The following is a 20,654-nucleotide window of genomic DNA, read 5'->3' as shown; positions in this document are numbered from 1 at the left end:
AATTAGGTAGGATCTTGAAAACAGATTTGTAACACTGATGAAGCTGGGTGATGCATTCAGAAAAGTTCGTTATGCTATTCTACTTTTGTGTACCTTTGATATTTTCAGTAACAAAAAGTTATAAAAAGAAAGAAAAATGTAATTATTTTCCTCTTCCTAATAGCTCCAGAAAATTCTAAAGAGTACAGCTTAAAATTATTACCACTTTTGAGTACTTCATTTATTCAACTAATATTTATTAAACTCCTAGGATGTACTAGGTACTGTTCTGGGTCCTAGGGGTATAGCAGTGGACATGGCAGTTAAAGACCCTGCCTTCACTGTGCATATACTGAAGTTACAGAAGACAGAAAGTAAAAACAGCAGCAGCAGCAATAAAAAAACAAGACAAAATAAAAACAAACAAAAAACCCAAAAAGAATTTCAAGGAGTGGTAAGTTCTTTTTTTTTTTTTTTTTTTTTTTTTGAGACGGAGTCTGGCTCTGTCACCCGGGCTAGAGTGCAGTGGCCGGATCTCAGCTCACTGCAAGCTCCGCCCCCCGGGTTTACGCCATTCTCCTGCCTCAGCCTCCCGAGTAGCGAGGACTACAGGCGCCCGCCGCCTCGCCCGGCTTGTTTTTTGTATTTTTTAGTAGAGACGGGGTTTCACCGTGTTCGCCAGGATGGTCTCGATCTCCTGACCTCGTGATCCGCCCGTCTCGGCCTCCCAAAGTGCTGGGATTACAGGCTTGAGCCACCGCGCCCGGCCAGGAGTGGTAAGTTCAAGGAAGAAAATCAAATATGTACTGGGAGAGACTATGACTAGGGAGGGGAATGATGACTTCATATAAGATCATTGGTGTGCTTGATAAGCAGCCTCTAAAGAGTTAAAACAAACCCCTGACTTACAGTACTTGACAATTTCTGTGGTATAAATACTCACGCATGGCCATTTTCAAACTACTAATGTGAAAACGATGAACCTGGTTTTGGGAAGAGATTCGCATAACTGGCTCTTGTGAGCTGATATGAGCTGGCTGCAGCACACTCCTGGCATAGGACAGTAAGAAAAAGCCTACATTTCAGGCAGAGGGAATATAGCAATTTTAAAAGATCCTAAAGCAGAAACAATTTTAGTGAATTCATAAAGCAGAAAGGACAATATAGCTAAAGGAGAGTGAGGAAAGGAGAGCATATTTAGAAAGACAGAAAGGATCCAGACCACATAAGTTAGTTAATGGATAGTTCTTCCAAATCCATTTATTGAATAGTCCCTCCTTTTCTGATTGAAACAACATGATGTGGTTGGGGCAAAGGAGAGAGTAATGTGAGAGTGTGCAAATGTTCATTTGGGAAGCAGGGGTAATATAACTTTTTTTTTTTTTAAAGAAGAGATTATAAAGAAGCAGAAAAAGTGGGACAAATAATTTAGGATGGCACAATGGTCCAAGTATATCAATAATACCAGTAATATAAATAGACTAAGACAAAGAGACTGGATTAAACAATAAAATCTAGACATACACTATTCATAAGAGATATAAGGGCATACAAAAGCTGAACATCAATAAAACATTAAGGAAAGAGATACATCAAGCAAATACTAACCAAAAGAAAGCTGATATAATTTTATTAGTATCAGATAAATTTGTAAGAGAAAAATTTTATTAGGAATTAGAAGGTAATCACATAATAACAAAAGGTTTAATTCACCAGGAAGGTATGACAATTTTATTTATCATTATTATTAGCTTTTGAGACAGGGTCTCACTCTTACGCCCAGTCTGGAGTACAGTGGTGCGATCACGGCTCACTGCAGCCTCGACCTCCTGGGCCCAAGAGATCCTCCCACCTCAGCCTCCCAAGTAGCTAGGACTACAGGCTCATGCCACCATCAATAGCTAAGTTTTGGATTTTTTTTGTAGAGATGAGGGTTTGCCATGTTGCTTCGTATTCCTGGGTTCAAGCCATCGGCCTGCCTCAGCCTCCCAAAGTGCTGGGATTACAGGCATGAGTCACTGGGCCTGGCTGGCACAACAATTTTAAACACACATCTATTGTTTAGTTATTATTATTTTGCTTACCAAATTACCTACAAATTTACTGGCATTTTAAACAACACAGTTTATCATCTATTTGTTTGGGTTGGATTTTCTAAAGTCTGACAATCTGTCTTTTGAACTGCCAAGTTCAGCCCATCAACCTTAGTGATTAATATATTCAGACAGGGTTCTAACATCTTTTTACTTGTTCTTTCTCTATGATTCATTCTCATCCTCTGTCTCTGTCTCTCCCACTCTTTGGATTTTCTGGTTTGTTTTTCCCTAATGCCATTTTCCCCTCTAGTTTCCATCCTCTATTTCTGTTCTTTTAGCAATGACCCTTGAAATTTTACTACATATTTTACTTAAATTTTTAAATAAGTTTAAACAATTGCTTGACATCCTCCTGAACAACACAAAGACTTTCTAATACTTCAATTCCAACTTTCTCCTCCTTACTTACCTAATATTGGTGTCCAACATTTCCAGTAGTCTCTTTTTTAAAAAAAAAAAAAACCTCCATAAATAAGATATTAGAGTTGTTTTATAGAGACAAGACTGATTTGGGTTGATGTACAAGTTTACTACTTCATGTATTCACTACTCTTTCTTACATTTCAGACAACTAGTCTTCTAGGATCATTTTATTCTTTCTTGAGGTATATTCCTTAGAATTCCTTTAGGTTTCTCAAACTCAGCACTATGGAATTTTGCAGCAAATAATTACTTATTGTGGAGGACTGTCCTGTGCACTGTGGAATGTTTAAGAGCATCCCTGGCCTCTACTCATTAGATGCCAGTAGCACCTCCAGCAGTGACTGTCAGAGATGTCTCCAGGCTGAGCGCAGTGGCTCTCTCCTGTAATCTCAGTACTTTGGGAGGCCACGGCAGGAGGACTGCTTGAGGGCAGGAGTTTGAGTGAGACTAGCATGAGCAACATTGTGAGACCCTGTCTCTACAAAATTTTTGTGTATACTTATTTGTGTTTTCTGGCTTGTGTTTGTGGCTTTGTGTTTTGGTATTGAGAATTCTTCTGTCATTCTGTTGTTCCTTTGATGAACTGTCCTTTGTGGCTGCTTACAAGATCGTTTCTTAGATATTCTGCAGTTTCATTAAGATGTATCTAGGTGTAGTTTTTTTTGTTTACACTATTTACCTATTACTAAGCTACTGTTTCAACTTTTTTCTTTCTTTCTTTCTTTCTTTTCTTTTCTGTAAGTTCCATTTATTTTCCTTCTCTTTAAACAGTCTTTTATTCCTGAGGAGTTTGCTCCTCTTCCTAACTACATCCTTTACTGATTTAAACATTTAATAGAATTTTGTATCCCAGTGTCAGGACCATGTCATTTCTCTTAAGGGTTATGGGAGTAAGAGTTCAACATACTACCTCTCTGCTATTCAAGAACAATGATGCTCTTATAAAAATCTGGCATGAGACAATCCTGTTCCATTCTGCTACCTGCTGTCCAAGCCACTTCCTAGCAGCTCTGGCTCCCCTTGCTGCATCCCTGGCACCTCTATGTTTGGACCTCTCTAGTCTCAAGTTTCAGGTGAAATCACCACAACTTTTATGACAATTTGATTTATTATTATCATCAGACAGTCTGGATCCTGGCTGTTTCTGGCCCACCCTCCATTTGCTTGCTTACCTTTTTTAGAAAGGTAGAATATCCCTGGATATTTTTGTCTACATTTTATGAGACCAATGATGCCTCCAATATCGTCCTACTCATGGTCTACTTGTGGTAGTGTTGTATAATGGGAGGCTCCCATAGAGTTCCTGGTCAATCATGGCTTGTGGAACAGTCATGAAAGGTCAAGGCTTTCCAAGGGAAGAAATGAAGCTTTCATCAAGTGTGGTTATACCAAAAGGCATGAAATTAGAAGTGGTTATATTGAAAGGCATGGATTAATTTTTGGCTTGAATATCCTGGTGGCAAACCATGCTGCTTTAGAGTTCAGCCTTCAAAACTTTAGGTCACTCTTGTGACCCCAGGAAATACCAGATGGAATGGAACTTCTAGTTTCTGAATAGCAAATAATCTTTACTCTGCAGGAACTAAGAACCAAATCCATATTCCAGGGCTCTTTTAGGATTATTCAGAATCCTAAGATGAGTCCTTTGAAGGATCCCCGCTGAGAGTGGCCTCAGTAATGGTTTGCATTACATCACCTATCAGATTACTATTATGTTTCTTTTTTTTTTTTTTTGAGACAGGGTCTTGCTCTGTCACCCAGGCTGCAGTGCAGTGGCACAATCTCAGCACACTATGACCTCCGCCTCCCGGGTTCAAGCAATTGTCCTACCTCAGCCTCCTGAGTAGCTAGAATTACAGGCACCTGCCACCATGCCTGGCTAATTTTTTTGTATTTTTAGTAGACCAATTTTTTTTGCATTTTCAGTTTTGCCATGTTGGCCAGGCTGGTCTCGGACTCCTGACCTCAGGTGATCCACCCGCTTCAGCCTCCCCAACTGCTGGGATTACAGGCATGAGCCACCATGCCCAGACACTATTATGCTTCTTTTTTCTCATTTTACTATCTAAATAATGCTGATATTTTTGGGAAACTTACTGGTGTTTCACTGCATAATTCAAATGAAAACTGATAGGATGGTTCTACTAAAGATTTCAGATTTCTGTTTTTTATGGCATACTTTTTTTTTGTAAACAGAAAAAAGGTAAACCAAAGATCTTACTATTTATAAACACTTTCTTGTTGTGATGTTATTACTTCCATAATGTTGCATTTGTCAATTACCACTTATACTATAATTTGGGCCCCAGATAAATCTCAAGTTTCTCCTTTAGCTTCCTAATCTTGCCAAATGGCCTTTGCTGGTCTGAGCTAGGCAAGAGAGCAGTAAATGTACTTAATTTCCCTTGGCACAGGTTTGGGTTTGTACTATGTGAGTATGTGAATCTGAAAAAGCTGAAAGGTTATCCCAAATGCTATAATGTTTTTGATTTTATACTTTGTCTTGCCATTGATCTGTTAAGGAAACCATGTCATTTGTCCTGGAGAGTTTGTGATGGTCTGGGTTTTGATGATGGCATCCGTGTGATGCTGTTTAACATGTTCTTTTTTTTTTTTTTTTTTTTTTGTAATTCCTATAAATTGGTAGTTGAATCTAAAAGCTTAATCACATTCAGTACTTCTAGGAGGGTAGGGAGGAAAACTGCTTCACAGTGGTTTTATGATTTGCCAGGAGGTACACGTCACTGTCATCTGGTTGTCTTTCCTTTTGAGATATTAGCAATTGTTGATGAGTAATGCCTAGCTCCATTAATTTATGAGAGGTTGCTAAATGGTAATATTCTCATTCTATTATTGTTCCTTCATTTATTAGCTGGAATACCTCTATATAAAGAGACATTTCCTTTAATCTACTATTTGATTACCAAGTGGTTCAGTTAAAAACAGGACAAATAATTCTTTCCCTTTACTGACTGGTTCTCAGAATAATTGGTTCACTAAATGCTCCAACGGTGACCAATTAGTTGTGGGTTTTGTTTTGTTTTGTTTTAGAGACAGGGTATCACTCTGTTGCCCAGGCTGGAGGAGTGCAGTGGCACCATCACAGCTTACTGTAGCCTCCAGAGTAGCTAGGACTATAGGTGTGTGCCACCATGCCTAGTTAATTATTTTTTGCTTCTTTGTAGAGATGGGTTCTTGCAATGTTGCCCAGTCTCCTCTTGAACCCCTGGCCTCAAGCAATCCTCCTACCTCCCTCCTCAGCCTCCTGAAGTGCTGGGACTACAGACATGAGCCATTGTGCCTGGCTAGTTTTTTAAATTAACAATATGAATTCATAAACTTAAATATTGGGTTTTTACTGTATTAGTCCTTTCTCATGCTGCTATGAAGAGATACCCGAAACTGGGTAATTTATAAAGAAAAGAGGTTTGGCTGAGCACAGTGGCTCACACCTCTAATCCCAGCACTTTGGGAGGATGAGGCAGGTGGATCACTTGAGGCTCAGAGTTTGAGACTAGACTGGCCAACATGGGGAAACCCCATCTCTACTGAAAATACAAAAATTAGCCAGGTGTGGTGGTGGATGCCTGTAATCCCAGTTACTTGGGAGGCTGAGGAAGGAAAATCACTTGAACCTGGGAGACTGCGGTTGCAGTACGCCGAGATCATGCCACTTTACTCCAGTCTGGGTGACAGAGCAAGACTCTGTCTCAAAAAACAAAACAAAAAACGAAAACAAAAAAAACAGAGAGAAAAGAGGTTTAACTGACTCAAAGTTCAGCATGGCTGGGGAATCCTCGGGAAACTTATAATCATGATGGAAGGCCCCTCTTCAAAGGGCAGCAGGAGAGAGAATGAGTACAAGGAGGGGAAATGTGTGATGCTTATAAAACCATCAGCTCTTGTGAGACTCACTCACAATCATAAGAACAACATAGAGGAAACCACCCCCATGATCCAGTTACCTCTCACAAAACGTGGGGATTATGGGAATTACACGTCAAGATGAGATTTGGGTGGGGACACAGCCAAACAATATCAGGTATGTTTGAAATCAAATGCTTTTTCAACATCTATTAAGATTATTATACGATATTTTTATTTTAATTTGTTAATATAATGAATTATATAAATTAACTTTCAACATTAAACCAACCATGGATATCTAGCAGAAACTCAACTTGAGGATGGGGGTAATTTTAAAAAATATGTTGCTTGATTCAGATTGCAAATATTTTGTTCAGGATTGTAGATATATTCCTAAGTAAGGTTGGCCTATACTTTTTTTTAAATCTCATATTGCCATTCTTAAGTTTTGGTTATCAAGGTTGCAAAAGCCTCAAAACTGAGGTAGTGGTTACTTGGTTTTCTATTCCTTATGAGAGACTGACTGCAGAAGACTGGAATTATTTTTCCTTGGATGCCTGATAAAACTTTTAATAATGCCAGGACCCATGGCTTGTTTGCTTGCCAGCTTTCTAAAAAAATTTTTGGCCGGGCGCGGTGGCTCAAGCCTGTAATCCCAGCACTTTGGGAGGCCGAGACGGGCGGATAACGAGGTCAGGAGATCGAGACCATCCTGGCGAACACGGTGAAACCCCGTCTCTACTAAAAAATACAAAAAACTAGCCGGGCGAAGTGGCGGGCGCCTGTAGTCCCAGCTACTTGGGAGGCTGAGGCAGGAGAATGGCATGAACCCGGGAGGCGGAGCTTGCAGTGAGCTGAGATCCGGCCACTGCACTCCAGCCTGGGCGACAGAGCATGACTCCGTCTCAAAAAAAAAAAAAAAAAAAAAAATTTTTAAGTGGAAAGCTACACACATACACACACACACACACACACACGGAAAAGTTCACCAATCACAGGTGTACAGCTTGATTCGTTATTACAATAGCAGTTTCACCCTCCCATATATCTCCTCAGCCTGATCTTGAGTTTTGCAAGATACTTGATGAGTCAGTGGGAACAGTAGATACATTAAAATAACTGTGCCTTGTTGACAGTAAAAACATTTAGAAGGACTGGAAAGGGCTTTTATATATCCAATTCAACAGCAAAGGTCTGAAAGATGTTATTACAAATTCAATTAAGCAGGCAAGGCAACTGAACCAGTTTTTCACCTACCAGGCCAAGTTAACCTAAACAAGGTTTTTAGGGAGAGCTGGGAAGATTTTCTTTTCTTTTTTCTTTTCTTTTTTTTTTTTTTTTTGTTTGAGACAGAGTCTCACTCTGCCGCCCAGGCTGGAGTGCAGTGGTGCGATCTCGGCTCACTGCAACCTCCACCTCCTGGTTCAAGCGATTCTCCTGCCTAAGCCTCCTAAGTAGCTGGGATTACAGGCACCCACCACCATGCCCAGCCAATTTTTTTTATTTTTAGTAGAGACGGGGTTTCACCATCTTGGCCAGGCTGGTCTCGAACTCCTGACCTTGCAATCCACTTGCCTTGGCCTCCCAAAAGTGCTGGGATTATAGGCATGGTGAATCACTGCACCCAGTCGGAAGATTTTCATTCAAGCTTATAATGTCTTTTCTGAGTAACTTATGAGACGGTTAGAAAATACAACAAAAAAACCTTTCACTCTTTTCCAAACTCATGAATATCTTTTAATAAACCAGACTTTTAAAGATTTTGAGGCTATAGCTAAAACACAGATACTTAAGACAGAAGATGATAGTTCTTCAGAGCATGAGAAAAAAGGAAAATAAGATCTGACCCCATGAATCTAGGAGAGAGAACTCAGGCTGGCAGGATGGACATACCTGATAATTTGGCTAGAAGACTGGATAAATCCTCAGGTTGGCCAAAACTTGAATGCAACTGTAGGCTGCCAAATGAGATGAATGTTTGAAGTAGTCTCTTTGCAAATACTATTAGAATTTTTTGGCTTATAATGACTAAGATAACTCTTCCTTCACAATCAAAGTTACTTCTTTTTACCTATAGTTCCCCAGGTATCCTTTACTGCAGGTGGTTAGCTGGGAACAAAATCCAGCTTAGTAATACTGGAACTGTATCAACTTTTGACTGTCCACTTCATTAGCTAAGCTGCCACCATTGTACATGTATTCCTGATGATAATGAACTATTCTCAAACATCTCTGCCTGTCATGTATGTATCAGGGACAGAAGTACTTTCATAGTTTAGAGGAAAGATGTTCTTTTCATAGTCTGGCAAAATTTTTCAGTGAAAGCTTAATAATTCCTGATCCAAATATAAAATTTTTATATACAGAAGACTAATTTTGAGCAACGTATAGAAACTATCCAATATAAAAGTATTAAAAAGTAGCCAGGAATGGTGGCTCATGCCTGTAATCCCAGCACTTTGAGAGGCCACAGTGGGTGGATCACCTGAGGTCAGGAGTTTGAGACCAGCCTGACCAACATGGTAAAACCTTGTCTCTACTAAAAATACGAAAATTAGCCGGGCATGGTGACGTGCGCCTATAGTCCCAGCTACTCGGGAGGCTGAGGCCAGAGAACTGCTTGAATCCGAGAGGCAGAAGTTGCAGTGAGCCAAGATGGTGCCATCACACTTCAGCCTGGGCGACAGATCAAGACTCTGTCTCAAAAAAAAAAAAAAAAAAAAAAGAACGTCTCTAACATCACACAGCCAGGACCTTAGTGATCAGATTTGTATATTTATGTCAAACCATTTACTCAACAAATATATACTGAGTGCCTAGGATGTCAGGTACTGTTTCAGCACATAAACTCACTAAAGGAATGAGGGCTATGGTCTCATAAACTCTTCTCATTAACTCAAGGACTATTTTAAGTCTTTAATGTAGAAAGAATGAAAAAGGAGTATCCCAGTTTCTTCAACTAATCCTCTGAAGTTTTCACTTTCCCTACTTTGGACTTTTTGATAGCTTATTTTTCCACAGCTGCTTTACACATATTACAGCTAAAAGTTCAGCAGTGATCAAAATAAGCCTCAAATCAAAGCATACACACACACACACACACACACACACACACACACAAAGTGTTAACATACTAAATAATATACCAAAAATTACTTAACCGCACTTATGCTGAAGGAAGTATAAATAAAAAACGAGATGCTATTTTTACCTATTAGCTAAATAAACTATTTTAAGATTAATAATATCTGTTTATTATTATTATAGGGAGTCAAGCATTACTCCATACTTGTGAGAGTTTAAGCTGGTGTATCTTTTAAAAAATGTAGGCCGGGCGCGGTGGCTCAAGCCTGTAATCCCAGCACTTTGGGAGGCCGAGGCGTGTGGATCACGAGGTCAGGAGATCGAGATCATCCTGGCTAACATGGTGAAACCCCGTCTCTACTAAAAATACCAAAAACTAGCCGGGCGTGGTGGGGGGCGCCTGTAGTCCCAGCTACTCGGAGGCTGAGGCAGGAGAATGGCGTGAACCTGGGAGGCGGAGCTTGCAGTGAGCCGAGATCGCGCCACTGCACTCCAGCCTGGGTGACACAGCGCAAGACTCCGTCTCAAAAAATAAAAAAATAAATAAAAAAAAATAAAAAATAAAAAATGTATATATCTTTTGAGTAAGGAATTCCACTGATAGGAATTTACCCTACAAATATACTGGCATTAAGACTGCAGGATAATACAAAAAATTAGCCAGGTGTGGTGGTGGGCACCTGTAGTCCCAGCTACTCGGGAGGCTGAGGCAGGCGAATGGCATGAACCTGGGAGGCAGGGCTTGCAACGAGCCAAGATCGTGCCACTGCACTCCAGCCTGGGCAACAGAGCAAGGCTCTGTCTCACAAAAAAAAAAGAAAAAAAAAAAAAGACTGCAGGATATAAGGATAAGATATTCATTGCAACATAACTTACAACAGTAACACACCTGGAAATAAATGCTCATGAGTAGGAAACTGGCTGAATGAAATTATAGTGCAGGTGCACAATGAAATACTCTTCCATCACAAAGGAATGAAGCAGATCTTTATGTACTAAGATGTCCAAGGTAAAATGTTAAGTAAAAAGAAGTGGTCTGTATAATAGAACAGTCCATTTACTATAACATCATTGATATAAAAAGGAAAAGATAGTCGTATATAATATAAACATTTATAATTAAAAATTTCTAGAATCCCCAAAAAACTATCAACAGCAAGTACTTTCAAGAGGTGGAAGTGAGGTGGTAAGAGGAGGAGATACTTTTACTTTCTTTGTATATATATACCTTTTGTTTGAGCTGAATGCCTCATCAGAGTATGTTTCTTTTTATATTTTGAAAATTTATCAGTCCTGAGGTCTTGTGAAATTCTTGTCAAGGCCGGGCGCAGTGGCTCACGCCTGTAATCCCAGCACTTTGGGAGGCCAAGGCGGGCGGACCACGAGGTCAGGAGATGGAGACCATACTGGTTCCAACATGGTGAAACCCTGTCTCTACTAAAAATACAAAAATTGGCTGGGCGTGGTGGTACACGCTTGTAATCCCAGCTACTTGGGAGGCTAAGGCAGAAGAATTGCTTGAACTTGGGAGGTGGAGGTTGCAGTGAGCTGAGATCGCACCACTACACTCCAGCCTGGTGACAGAGCAAGACACTGTCTCAAAAAAGAGAGAGATTCTTGTCAAATTACACACTTACTTTAAAGAAGTGATACCCAGAGGAAGTAAATTCATTTCCATAACTTGTTTCATAGATAAGGAACTGGAACACCAAATTCTAAGGACTGCTTGAGGACACGCTGTTTATGAAGTACTTTCAATAATTAAAAAGGTGATCAAAAGGCCAAGAAAAGTAATAAAAAGGGAAAATTAGCTGCAAAGTCAGAGATATTATCAGGTATTATAATACCTTCTTTTCCAAATTATCTTTAAAAAAATTCTAGTTCTTAGATTTTTTTTAACCATAGACCATGCAAAATTACTTTTTAATTTAACTGAGTCTTAGTAATCAATTATGGAAGTAGTTTCCTAAAACTTACCAAGTTGGGAATAGAAACCGCAGGAAAAAAGTTGGTGGGTGGGAAGCAGAAAAGGAGGGGACAGAAAATAGAATCAGAGAAGGGAGTAATGTCTGTTAGGATAAACGAGTTAAGGGTGACTTTGAATAGAGTCAATCCCCACAGTAATACTATACCTAACAGTTGGCTGTGTTCCCCTGTGATGGAGTTCTGACTCGGGTCTGAAAAACAAACAATTGAAAAGAAAAGAAAAAAATGAATGATCAAAACAAATAATTTCTTTAAAATCAGCAACAAAAGTCAACCAAGGAAATAAGCAAAAAATTAAAAAAACTTATGAAATATTAATGTGAAGATAATAAAAAATAGAATGAACTAGTGTAAAGAATGATCACATTCCTCACAAAGTTAAATATAATTACCATCAGCAATTCCACTCCTAATTATACTTTCAAAATAATTGAAAACAGGGACTCAAACAGATACTTTACCACCAAGTTTATGGCAAAATTATTCACAGTAGCCAAAAGGTTACCAGGTATACTTCTACAGATGAATGAATCAACAAAATGTAATATATACATACAACGGAAAATTATTCAGCTATAAAAAGGAATGAAATTCTGATACATGTGACAACATGGATGAATTGAAAACATTATGCTAAGGAAAACAAACCAGACACAAAAAGACAAATATATGACTCAATTTATATAAAATGTTGAGAAAGGGCAAATTTACGGAGATGGAAAGTAGATTAGAGGATACCAGGGGCTGGGTGCAGTAGGGTATGGAATGTTATTGCTTGAAGAATACAGCATTTCTGTTTGGGGTGATGAGGAATTCTGGAAACAGACAGTGGTAATGTGTGTACAACATTGTGAATATAATTAATGCCACTGACTTGTACACTTAAACACAGTTAAAATGGTAAACTCTGTATTGTATATACTTTGCCACAATACAAAGTAAATTAAAAAAATAGTAATCACACAAATTTGACCAAGCAATAGTTTCACAAAGTAGAAGGATGATTCAGGGCTGTGAGTTATATTTTTAATGACAAAGGAACATTTTAATGACCAAAAAAAAAAAAAACAAAAAAAAAAACCACTTATGGCTATAGCAGCTCAAAGTTAAGACATAAATAAAGCACTTATTACTACTAGCAGATATGTTCTAGTTTGACTTTAAGATACACTGACTAAATTGGCTTTCATAAATATCAATTTCTTTAGTAATCTGAAATAAAGTTAGTGGCAATAAGCCAAGTTCCTAATGCAAGAGATATTGACAATCATCATTTAACAGTCAACCACTTGCTTATTTTAAAGGTTTGAAAAGCACTAAGAGCTAAAAACAGAAAAGACTAAGCTCCACTTTCCTCAAAGACTAAATATCTTCAGAAGCTGAGGATTCTGGCTTCCTTGAATGTGCCTGGGGTAACAAAAATAATTGTAGACCAGGGCTTATGTGAACAATGGGAAAAAAGTTACATCTTTATTTTCACTAACATCTAACTGAAGTTTAGTATTTTCTACAGTTATGATGTATGCAACAGATTACATAAAAGTACCTGTGATTTTTGTCTAACAATAAATCTCAGATATTTTTATATCACATTATTGTTGTTTTAGACAAAATCTTCCATAGTCTACATATATTTTATATATCATTTAATTAAATCTAACAATTTAAGCCTCCCAGATCGAAAGAAACAATTAGAATACTCAACAAATTCCAGTTTCTGATGTATACTGGAGTATACACTATATACTTTAATTAAGGAAGTAAGGTAGAAACCTGATTTCTACCATAAAAGTTTTAAATACTATTTGAACATTTAAAAATTTATTTTCAGGGGATTTTTTTCCTTAATTTGGTTTGAAAAAGGGAAATTTGAAAAGTTCCTATTCTAGAATATTTTCCCCAAACATACCAGCAAGTGAATTCCCAGTTTTTACTTTAAACTTATCTTACTGCCCATCTAAATAAAGGATATCGGGGCTGGGTGCAGTGGCCCCTGCCTGTAATCCCAGCATTCTGGGGAGCTGAGGCGGGAGGATCATGAGGCCAGGAGTGTGAAACCAGCCTGAGCAACATAGAAAGACCGCATCTCTACAAAACATTTCAAAAGTTAGGTAGGCATAGTGGCATGTGCACCTGTAGTCCCAGCTACTCAGGAGGCTTAGGCAAGAGGTTCCCTTGAACCCAAGAGTTAGAGGCCCCAGTGAGCTATGATGATACCACTGCACTCCAGCCGGGGTGACAGCAAGACCTTATCTCTCCCCCAACCTCCCGCCATATATATATATATGTTGTTCTTGCACATAAGACAAATTAGAATAACAGTTCCGTAGTCACCCTCTCCCTTAGGGAAAATTGGGCCCTATCATTACGGAGAAGCAAGTAGGTATGTGGCATGAAAAGAAGAGTAGAGAAAGCATAATAGAATTTTAGAACTAGAAGAACCTTGGTCATCATCTAAATCTACTTCAGTGACTCTAGAGGAAAAGCTGGGGAAGGGTTATCACATCATCTATTTTTCTCTTTAAATCATACCAACACTTCTCCTTCAAGATTCTGATTCCCAGCTATAGTCACTAATATGAATACCTTGTATCTCTCAGGTGTGCAGGAACAGAAAAAGTTGAGAACCTCGTATTTTAATGTTTATAGTTCTAAAAAATTAATGCCTGGGTTAATCAGTGGCTAAGACACATCACACTACTGCCCAAAGAAAAAGGGTATAGTCTTGATGCTTTGACAACTTATGGTTTTGCTTCTCAATATTCTGTAATTCTAACTTTCTTGTTCCAAAACAAGGTATAATAGCCTAAACCAAGTTATTTGAAATTGCCAGGGAATATGGCCTATGAAAAGAAATAGGAAAACATCTCAGATAACTCTGGCAGACTAGGTGTGGTTTTAGAGAGGAAAATATAAATGACTTTTCCTTTAAAAAGAATTAACTCGGCCAGGCGCAGCGGCTAATGCCTGTAATCCCAGCACTTTGGGAGGCCAAGGCGCGTGGATCACCTGAGATCAGGAGTTCAAGACCAGCCTGACCAATATGGTGAAACCCCGTCTCTACTAAAAATACAAAAATCAGCTGGGCGTGGTGGCATGCACCTGTAATCTCAGCTACTCCAGAGGCTAAGACAGGAGGATGGCTTGAACCCAGAAGGCAGAGGATGCAGTGGGCCAAGACCACACCACTGCACTCCAGCCTGGGCAACAAGAGTGAAACTCTATCTCAAAAAAAAGAAAAATATTAACTCCTCTCTTGTGTAATATACTTTCTTGCCTTCTGAGCTGTGCATATATGATGTATGTATACTCTTTAGACAAGCCAGGAGTCTTCCTTTGAACACCCTCCTATACTTCAGAAAAGTAGAAACAAGTCTTTTTATTTTTTTTTGAGATTAAGTCTTGTGTACTATTTTTTACTTATTTATTTGTTTTTGAGACAGAATCTTGCTCTGTCACCAGGCTGGAGTGCAGTGGCGCGATCTTGGCTCACTGCAACCTCCACCTCCCGGGTTCAAGCAATTCTCTGCCTCATCCTCCTGAGCAGCTGGGATTACAGGTGGCCGCCACCATGCCTGGTTAATTTTTGTATTTTTAGTAGAGTTGGGGTTTCACCATGTTGGCCAGACTGGTCTTCAACTCCTGACCTCGTGATCCACCCGCCTCAACCTCCCAAAGTGCTGGGATTACAGGCGTGAGTCACTGCGCCCAGCCAGAAACAAGTCTTTTGTGTGGTTCCCTACAAGTTCAACTTAGATTTTTATTTTTCATTTATTATAATTGAAAAATTATGGGCAATCCTTGATACTTATTTAGTAATCTGAAGACTAACCTCCAAGAACCTGCAAATCTTTTATTAATATATACAAAAGCTAAAACAAGGCTGGGCAAGATTCCGTTTCAAAAAAAAAAAAAAACCAAAGAACTAAAACAAAGGTCAATCTGGGAGTATATAGGCCCATGAACCCACTAGAATGAAACTAGTTTTGCCTGTAAAAATTACAATTGTTCAGTGGATTTAACTTGAAGGGCGTTTCGGGGTTTGCAATCCAAATTGTGCAGTCATCATGCTAACACTGCTCAGATATGTCTGAGCACCTTTCAATTGTTCTGTGTCTAAACTCCCCCATTTACCACTTTTCCTGACTGTGTCATTGGTGAGGGCACACCCAAGTTTGCCCAAGACTGGGAGTTGTCCTAAAGATTACTCAAAATGACATTTATTTTAAAGACATTATTTTCTCTAATAGGAACTATGTGCCAAGAATGTCACTAGTTTTATCCTTTGATGGCCTTCATAAACAAAGCTACTCTTAGGACAAAATACAACCAAGTTATAATAAAAAGCCAGAGATACTCTATAAGTCAAAATGACAGATCAAATAAAAAATAGAAACTAGGTATCTATTAACAACAGGTAGATGTAATCAGAAAAATGAACTGAAAATATTTCCTTGTAACAGTAATGATATGGTAGTTTTACAAATAAGCACTTGCTCAATATATTTAACTTATCTTGGGTACATAGTAAAGAATGAAGATTTTAGTTTCCTGCCATGCACCTGGGAGAATGGAAACAGAGTGAAATGATGGTGGGTGGTACTCACTTGCAAAACTGCCTCTGTCAAGTTTTTCTTAAGAACTTTATTATTTTCCTTAGTTTGCCAATTCTTTATGTTTCTACATTACCTCATAAAGGACAAAAATCCTTATTTTAATTTTTAATGTAATAAAAATATAGTTTAAAAAAGATATATAGAGCCTACATATGCCAAAAAAAAAATCCCCTCTAAAGATCATTAAGCTAAAATGTGTACTTTAGTCCACACCATCTGCTTGTAGTGGCTTGTGTAGACAGTTAACCGTAACAGAATCAGCTGTGATAGTAGCATGGAACCACATACTGTACTTCATGTACAGTGTATATTCCTTAGTGCAGAAGTACATATTCCTTAGTATATTAATAGGGATTTGGTGAGCAATGGTTTGGGGCAGGGACTGTAAGTAGACTTGTCAAATCTATTCAATAGATAAGTTGACTGCTCTAAAGTGTGATTTCTCATACCCTTCATAATGTTAATGACTGCCTAGCTAATCTCCAAAAGAAGAATAGAATATTTAGCATTCCTAAACACATTGGAAAAGAATTCATTTTGTATCAAATACCTTGTATAGTTAGTGTCCTATGATATACACTTTGGGAAACCTTGAACTAATTCCTATCAATATGCTAAGGCTAAAAGATAACTCCCTGGCTGGGCACAGTGCTTCAAGTCTGTAATTCTAGCTACTCAGGAGGCTGAAGCTGGAGGATTATTTGAGGCCAGGAGTTTGAGGCCAGTCTGGGCAACACAGCAAGACCCCATCTCCTAAAAAGAAATAAAATTAGCTGGGTGTGGTGGCGTGTGCCTGTTGTCCCAGCTACTCAGGAGACTGAGGTGAGAGGATACTAGAAACCAGAAGTTTAAGGCTGCAATGAGCTATGATCACTTACTCACTCACTCATTCACTCAGCACTATTTCCATTAAATCAGTATTTTCAAAATTTGCTTGGTTAAAACAATCATGGGGTATTTGTTAAACTACAAATTTCTAGGTCACATAACTAACCCTAATGACTCAATTTTAAGGGAGGAGGCTGAGATTCTGTAGTTTTACCAAGTGCCTCAGATGGCTACTATAAAACTTCATTCGTTCAACCATTCTTCTGTTTAAATATCTGAGTGATTAATCAGTCCCCGTCATTTTTCTATGTGCTAGGGATAGAACATAAATAAGGAAAAGTTCCTTTTGTCATGCAGATATGGGAACATCAATAAGAAAAGAAAATTAATAGCTGGGCACGGTGGCTCACGCCTGTAATCCCAGCACTTTGGGAGGCCAAGGCAGGCGGATCCCCTGAGGTTGGGAGTTCGAGACCAGCCTGGCCAACATGGTGAAACCCTGTCTCTACTAAAAATACAAAAATCAGGCCGGGCGCGGTGGCTCAAGCCTGTAATCCCAGCACTTTGGGAGGCCGAGACGGGCGGATCATGAGTTCAGGAGATCGAGACCATCCTGGCTAACACGGTGAAACCCCGTCTCTACTAAAATACAAAAAAAAAAAAAAAAAAATTAGCCGGGCGAGGTGGCGGGCGCCTGTAGTCCCAGCTACTCGGGAGGCTGAGGCAGGAGAATGGCGTGAACCCGGGAGGCGGGGCTTGCAGTGAGCTGAGATCCGGCCACTGCACTCCAGCTTGGGCAACAGAGCTAGACTCCGTCTCAAAAAAAAAAAAAAAAAAAAAATACAAAAATCAGCCAGGCGTGGTGGTGGGTGCCTGTAATCCCAGCTGCTTGGGAGACTGAGGCAGGAGAATCACTTGAACCTAGGAGGCAGAGGTTGCAGTGACTGGAGATTGCACCATTGCACTCCAACCTGGGTGACAAGAGCGAAACTCCATCTCAAAAAAAATAAATAAATAAAAATAGAAGAGAAAATTAATAATCAAGATAATTTCAGCTTATGGTGTTATAAAGAAAATAAAGAACGGTGATTAGAGAGGCTGTTTTGCATTGGGTGGACTGTCAGGACCTTTCTGCGGAGGTAACCCTTAAGGTGAGACTTGCATGAAAAGGAGCCAGACATATGAGGATCCTGAAAAGACTGATCAGGGCAGAGGAAGAGCTGTGAAAAGACCCTAAGATGGGAATCAGCTTGATATATTTAGGAAATATATTAATGTAGCTAAAGCATAGTGAGTAAGTAACAAAGTTTTTTTTTTTTTAAAAGAGGGCAAATTAGGTACACACTACATCTTGTAGCGCAGCACACTATCGTCAGGAGTGTGAATTTTACTCTGAAAATGATATAAAAACAATTGAAAGGTTAGCGGTTTTTTTGTTTTCTTCTTTTAAACAGGGTCTTGCGCTGACATCAAGCTGGAGTGCAGTGATGCAATCATGGCTCACTACAGCCTCAACCTCCCAGGCTCAAGTGATCTTCCCGCCTCAGCCTCCTAGTAGCTGGGATCACAGGCATGCGCCACTACACTCAGCTAATTTTTTAATTTTTTTATGGAAACAGGATCTCCCTATGTTGCTCATGCTGGTCTTGGTCTCAAACTCCTGGGCTCAAGCGATTCTCCTGCCTCAGACTCCCAGAATTACAGGTGTGAGCCACCATACCTGGCCAGCATAATTTTTTAAAAATGCAGGCTGCTGGTTTGAGAATGGATTGTAGGGGAGACCAAGAACAGAAATGGGGAAACCAGTTAGAAGTTTACTGAAGAAACCACATAAAGACATGATAATGACTGTAGTGAAGCTGATGGAGGTAGGCAGGTTGATGATATCTTATGGAAAGAGAGCTCACAGGCTAGTCTTCAAAGATAACATCCATGTTACTTTCTTTTTTTTTTTTCGAGACGGATTCCTGCTCTGTTGCCTAGGTGGGCGCCATCTCGGCTCACCGCAACCTCTGCCTCCCGGGTTCAAGCGATTCTCCTGCCTCAGCCTCTCAAGTACCTGGGATTACAGGCGCCCGCCACCACGCCCAGCTAATTTTTGTATTTTTAGTAGAGATGGGGTTTCACCATGTTGGCCAGGCTGGTCTTGAACTCCTGACCCTGCGATCCACCTGCCTCGGCCTCCCAAAGTGCTGAGATTACAGGCATGAGCCATCATGCCTGGCCCATGTTACTTTCAAATCTGTAGCTCTTTCATTTATGTATTCAGTAAATATTTTTTGAGAACCTTCTACACGTGAAACAATATTCTAATTACTAGAAATGTAGTAATAAAATCCTTGCCATCAAGGAGCTTAAATTTTAGTGGAGAAAAGACCAACAAGTAACCTACGTCAACAGCAGTAAGTGATAAAATGAACAAAAAAGCTGAGTAAGAGAATACAGAGGACTAGTGGGAGAGTAGTTTGTGTGCACACTTAGATACTCAGTCTGAAAGGCCTCTCAGATAATATAACATCTGAGCAGAAAATTGAAGATACACAATTTTCTGCAGGATATTTCTGCATATTGTATATTTCTAGACAAATATCTGCAGGAAGAACAGTTAGTGCTAAGCGAAGCAGGTATGTGTTGGCATGTTTGATGAATGGCAGCAAGGAGACCAGATGATCAGACAGAATAAGCAAGCTGAAAGTGACAGGGAATAAGAGACGGATATAGATGCTGGAGGAGGAAACACAGATCACGTGAGGCCTTGTAGGATATCGTCAGGAGTTTTGTTTTTCCTGTGAGATAAGAAGCCACTGAAAGGTTTTGATTTCTGTTTTAACATGATCACAACAGCTATAGTCTGGAATGAACAGATTGCAGGGGCCTAGCAAATAAACAGAGAAAAGTTAGAAGGCTCTTACAATGGCCCAAGGAAAGAGAACAGCAGCACGGGTCAGATCAGAAGTACTGGAGGTAATGAGATGTGGTCAGATGCTGGGTATGCTGACTAGCCTAGGTATGTTTCAAAGGAAGGACTGACAAGATTGGCGTGCTGATGACTGGAAACAGGGCAGGAGAGAAAGAAAAGAGTCAAAGATATTTCCACAGCAATTAGATGAACAGAGATGCCATTTAATGAGTTGGAGATTGACAGAGAGCTAGTAATCTAAATTAAAGGAACAGTGCTTATGATGGTTTTTTTTTTCCCCCAAGCCAGCCTAGTAGGTAATCCTGCGTAATGGAAAATCAGTGGGCTGCGTTTTTTAATTAGGTGTGAGGTCTCCATGTACCCACCAAATGGTAGTAAGTAAGAATTCATTTAAAGAGGTGGAAGTAATCCAAATGTCCACCGATGGATGAATAAACAAAATGTGCTACATATATACACACACACACACACACACAATGGAATATTATTCAGACTTTAAAAAGGAAATTGAGACACATGCTACAACATGGATGAATCTTGACAGCAATACACTAAATGAAATAAGCTAGTCATACAAAGGCAAATACCATATGATTCCACTTATATTAATCATCTAAAGTAGTCAAATTAATAGAAACAGAAAACAGAATGGTGGTTAACAGGGGTTAGGGAGTGGAAAATGGAGAGTTGTTCATTGGGTATAGAATTTCAGTTTTGGAAAATGAAAAAGTTCTGGAGATCTGCACAACAATGGAAATACTCTTAACACTACTGAACTATACACTAAAAAATGATTAAGACGCTAAGTTTTATTGCTTTTTTTTTTTCTGAGACGGTCTTGCTGTGACACCCAGG

General features: G+C 39.3%; 1 protein-coding gene across 4 annotated transcripts in view; it reads right to left on the bottom strand.

Moving 5' to 3' along the window:
• The window catches only part of LOC105463644 (solute carrier family 12 member 6), a 107,630-nt gene that overhangs the window by 36,910 nt on the left and 50,066 nt on the right, over positions 1-20,654 (bottom strand). For 2 of the 4 annotated variants that reach the window (XM_011710844.3, XM_011710846.3), the window contains exon 2: positions 11,582-11,626. The exons of 1 other annotated variant lie outside the window; for it this stretch is intronic. In XM_011710844.3, coding sequence (XP_011709146.1) covers positions 11,582-11,626 — 45 coding nt within the window. Of the gene's footprint in view, positions 1-8,258; positions 8,324-11,581; positions 11,627-20,654 lie in introns of those variants that run through there. One more of the 4 variants, XM_011710847.2, reaches the window with a different exon arrangement.

The sequence above is a fragment of the Macaca nemestrina genome, chromosome 7 (genome assembly GCF_043159975.1).
Source record: "Macaca nemestrina isolate mMacNem1 chromosome 7, mMacNem.hap1, whole genome shotgun sequence".
Classification (NCBI taxonomy): domain Eukaryota; kingdom Metazoa; phylum Chordata; class Mammalia; order Primates; family Cercopithecidae; genus Macaca; species Macaca nemestrina.
This window is presented reverse-complemented; position numbering and strand designations above follow the sequence as displayed.